General features: G+C 40.5%; 1 protein-coding gene across 1 annotated transcript; it reads left to right on the forward strand.

The window, feature by feature from the left end:
- The first annotated feature begins 3,700 nt into the window (after positions 1-3,700).
- Positions 3,701-4,513, forward strand: LOC138900344 (uncharacterized). Its single transcript, XM_070187073.1, has 2 exons — positions 3,701-3,965; positions 4,116-4,513. Exons 1-2 carry the CDS (start codon positions 3,701-3,703, stop codon positions 4,511-4,513), a joined length of 663 nt encoding a protein of 220 aa, XP_070043174.1.
- Positions 4,514-5,002: the final 489 nt, after the last annotated feature.

The following is a 5,002-nucleotide window of genomic DNA, read 5'->3' on the forward strand; positions in this document are numbered from 1 at the left end:
CCGAAAGGATAAGCTTCTTCAGGAGGCTTATTTTCAGTAGAGTACTAAATAGATAAACATATTTATGACAGAGTCTCATATGGATAAACTTTTTCAGGAAGCTTATTTACAATGGAGTACTAAATAAACATCCATAATATAATATATTCATAACAAAAAGGATGGGCCAATATTTATCATTCCTGAATTTCATAAAAGATGTCAGCTAGATGCAAGAAGCTTGGGAGTTGGGACATTATATGAGATTCCAGTGGGCGGTTTAGGGGTTGGTATATTACTATTTTTGTACATTTTATATTTACATATATAGTAATATTTTACTTTTATTTCAAGCTAGAATTTGGATTTAGGACACATTGTTATGTGCACGTATCATCCCACTTTTAGATTCTCCTAAATCAGAGCTTCCTATCTAGAAAATATCATATACCGGGACTGATACAATGTACTCATATTGCAACTACTTGTACTTATTAAGTTTTCTATTTTTTTAATATATAGATGGTATTATATCTCGCATTTTCGTACGTTAAAGTTTCGTCTTCAGTTAATCGACGTAGATTCGGGGATGAGATTATCTTAACGTTAACGTATTTATGCTATTTATAACAAGCGGTAAGTAAGTGCTATAAAAGATAAAGGGTACACGAATTACAGAAAATGAGTTTCGTTGAAGGTTGCCGATTTGGGATGAAATACGGTCCGAGCTATAATACCTGATACTTATGGACTAGTACCATACAAGGTACCATATGATCGTGATAGCATGATGTATAAAGTATATTAAAAATGAGTAGAATTTTAAGTAATTTAAGACAATTCTTAATTATGCGAAAAATTGATTAATTACCGAGTAACGAAACATTACCTAATGACCTAATAAGTGGATAAAGATTTAAATTTTCCACTCCACCCCCACGTGGCAGTAAGCCACTATTAATACATATGACTAAGTAGTCATATGAGCTTACGTGGCTATCTAAGGTGAATAGGACTTTAACGTGTAATCCATTCAAAGTTGGTACAAAGTTTGGTTTCATTACAAAGTTGGTCTCATTTTGGACAAAGAATAAGCAATTCAAAAACACGTAAGGGCCAATCCAACAAAGCTTCCAACTAAAATTCTTGTAACTAGAGGTCTCTCTGTTTATAATTCCCCATGTGACATATTATTATATCTTCTGTTCATAGGTCTCAGAATAATAAGCAGTTGATAAAGTTTATCCGAAAGGAATATTGAGATTATCAACATATTTTCATGCATTTCATTCATTTATACATGTACATTGACCATGACCATATGGTGTTATATACGCGTATATATATATATATATATATGTGTGTGTGTGTGTGGGGGGGGATATGGGGAAAAGGTTACGATGTTATGTACGCACCACCACCTGATCAGTTGGTATATGTTGATGATGTTGCCCACAGTGGCCGAGACGATATGATGGGATGCCCTGAGAGGCTTGATGATATTATGTACACCTATACCTATGCATGATACGATATTTATATGCACGTGCATAACATTATAAATGTTTCTGAATTTACAAAGTTATTCAGACTTAGATGGATTTCTTTATTCCATGTTTCACCTATATCTTTTATGAACTGATTTTCATGCCTTACATACTCAGTATATTATTCGTACTGACGCCCTATTTCCCGGTGCCTGCGTTTCATGCCCGCAGGTGTAGGTAGGCAAGTTGACGGTTCCCCTTCTTAGGATCCTTGATCAGCGAGAGTTGACGTGCTCCACTTGATCCGTAGCTGCTATTGATTTTGGTACAATATGCTTGTATACATATATGGGTATGACGTGGCTCAGTCCCCTCTTTGTACAATTGTATTTCTATTAGAGGCATGTAGATATTTAAGTGTAGTCGGATAGTATGCGGCCTTGTCGGCTTCCAGTTTTGGGTATATAGTTGTTTATAGCAGCCTTGCCGACTCTTCCCACTGTATTCCGTATGTATATGTATATATATCTTTGGACAGATTTCCCTCATGTATGTTATTCATGTTTATATCTTAAATGCATGCTTAAAGATGTTCGACATGTAGGATTCGGGCACCCGTCGCGGCCCATCCGTTTGGGTCGTGACAAAAGTGGTATTAGAGCAGTTCTGTCCTAGGGTTGTCTACAGACTGTGTCTAGTAGAGTCTTGTTTATGGGTATGTTGTGCACCACACTTATAAACAGGAGGCTACAGGACATATAGGATGTTATTCTCTCTTTTTATCTTAGATCGTGCGATATAAGAATTCATGTTCCTAACGATATGTTACATTTACAACAATGCCTCCAAAGACTACCGTCGCCCAGAAGGGAAAGTTCGTGGCTGGTGAGATTACTAGTCGAGCGCCACGAGTGACCAGGGGTCGGGGGGAGTCTCATAGTGAGATTCCATCTCAGACTTCACATACCCCGCCCTCTCCAGGAAAGCTCCGAGGGGCACCAGCTCCAACGCTCGCCCATGTACGTTCAGTCCCTCAGTCGGATGCACCGGGTCAAGATAAGAGAGATGTTATTCAGCTATTAACTCGATTAGTTTCCGCACCGGCTCGACGTCAGGAAGTAGGTATTGGTCATGCATATAGGTCCGTTAGTGCGAGGGTTCATGGTTTCATTAATTTAGACCCTCCAGTATTCACGGGGGTAGATCCAAATGAGGACCCACTGCGACTGAGTCAGTTGAGCTAGCTTCCTATAGACTCCAAGATGTTGCAGTTAATTGGTATGAGTCTTGGGAATTGTTCCAAGGTGAGGATGCCCCTCCAGCAGTATAGCAGGAGTTTACATAAGCTTTTCTTCATCATTATCTGCCACCAGAGCTTAGACGGGCCAGAGTTGATAGGTTTTCGACCCTTCGGCAGGGTAACATGAGTGTTCGAGAATACAGTCTTCAGTTTGATTCGTTGACTAGGTATTCTCCCACTATTGTATCTAAGATGGAGGATCGGGTTCACCGATTCGTGATGGGATTAGAGCCGCACTTGCTTAACAATTGTACGTCGGTCTCACTTCAGCCAGACATGGATATTTCTCGTATTCAGGCATATGCTCAGGTTTCATGGTATTCTTATTTTTCTTATTATTGTTGTGGTGATACTAATATTGTCTCCCTTTGCTTTGCATCTTTCTTCTGGATTTCATGGTGTTTCTATTTTTCCTATGATTGTTGTTATGATACTAATACTGTCTCCTTTTTGTCCTTTATTCTTTATGTTTTTTTTAGCCGATAGTCTTTCGGAAATAGCCTCTCTACTCCTTCGGGGTAGGGGTAAGGTCTGCGTACACACTACCCTCCCCAAATCCCATTAATGGGATTTGACTGGATTATTGTTGTTGTTGTTGTTGTTGTAGGCATACGATCAGGGTGTAGAGGAGCGTAAGCAGAAGCAGAGGGCCAATCGTGAGCATGATAGGGCCCAAAATAAGAGAGCGAGGTCTTCGGGTCCTTTTGGTGAGTTTCGAGGTGGTCAAAAACCACAATACCCGAAGTGTCCAGCCCAGCCATCGGCTAGCATGTCCCCTCAGTTTGGCGGTAAGAGATTTGATCGTTTCATATATTCAGGGCCTAGTCAGAATTTCAGGGCCTCGGGTTCTTAGTATAGGGGTAAGTCAAGTCAGATGAGGCCGCCCTTGCCACGATGTGCTCAGTGTGGTAATCAGCATACCAGGTAGTGCCGTATGGGGTTGGGTGTTTGTTATACTTGTGGTTATTTGGGCCACGTCATGAGGGATTATCCGACGAGAGGTGATGAAAACATAGCTCAACCAGCGGGATCTGTAGCTGGTTCGTCATCATCAGTACACCCCCATGGGCAAGGTTCACAAGCACCAATGAGTCGTGGTAGAGGCAGAGGTGGATCATCTAGATCGAGCGGTCCACAGAATCACATTTATGCGTTGGCAGGACGAGATGATCATGAGTCATTACCTGATGTTGTTACAGGTATATTATCAGTCTTCTCATATGATGTATATGCATTGATTGACCGAGGTTCTACCTTATCATATGATACTCCGTTGGTTGCTAGTAAGTTTGGAATAAAACCTGAATTGGTTTAACCTATTGAGGTGTCTACATCTGTTGGGGTCTCAGTGGTAGCTAAGCGAGTATATAGGGGTTGTATAATATCGGTTCATAGTCGATCTACCGTAGCGAACCTAATCGAGTTAGATATGGTAGAATTTGATGTTATAATGGGTATGGATAAGTTGGCTTCTTGTCATGCCAACGTTGATTGTAGATCAAAGATAGTCCGATTTCAATTTTCAGGGGAGCCCGTTTTGGAGTGGAAAGGTAATACGGCGTCGCCGAGAGGTAGATTTATTTCCTATCTCAAGGCAAGGAAGATGACCAGAAAGGGTTGTATTTATCACTTAGTTCGGGTTCAGGATGTGGAAGTAGAGTCACCAACCATTCAATCCATCCATGTGATTAATGAGTTTCCCAATGTTTTTCCTGATGAACTTCCGTGTCTTCTGCCAGAGCGATAAATTGAGTTTGCTATTGACCTACTACCAGATACTCACCCAATATCCATTCATCCCTATAGAATGGCCCTCGCAGAGCTAAAGGAGTTGAAGGAACAACTAAAGGACTTGCTTGAAAAAGGCTTTATTAGACCGAGTACATCACCATGGGGAGCACTTGTGTTATTTGTGAGGAAGAAAGATGGTTCCTTACGGATATGTATTGATTATAGACAGTTGAATAAGGTGACGATCAATAATAAGTACCCACTCCCGAGGATTGATGATTTATTTGACTAGTTGCAATATGCCAAGTGTTTTTCAAAGATAGACTTGAGGTGCGGGTACCATCAGGTAAGGGTTAAGGAGGAACATATTCCAAAGACAACATTTAGGACCAGATACAGGCACTTTGATTTTCGTGTTATGTCGTTCGGTTTGACTAATGCCCCAGCAGTATTCATGGATTTGATGAACCGTGTGTTCAGGCCTTTTTTAGATCTGTTCGTAATT

The sequence above is a fragment of the Nicotiana tomentosiformis genome, chromosome 10, assembly GCF_000390325.3.
Source record: "Nicotiana tomentosiformis chromosome 10, ASM39032v3, whole genome shotgun sequence".
Taxonomy (NCBI): domain Eukaryota; kingdom Viridiplantae; phylum Streptophyta; class Magnoliopsida; order Solanales; family Solanaceae; genus Nicotiana; species Nicotiana tomentosiformis.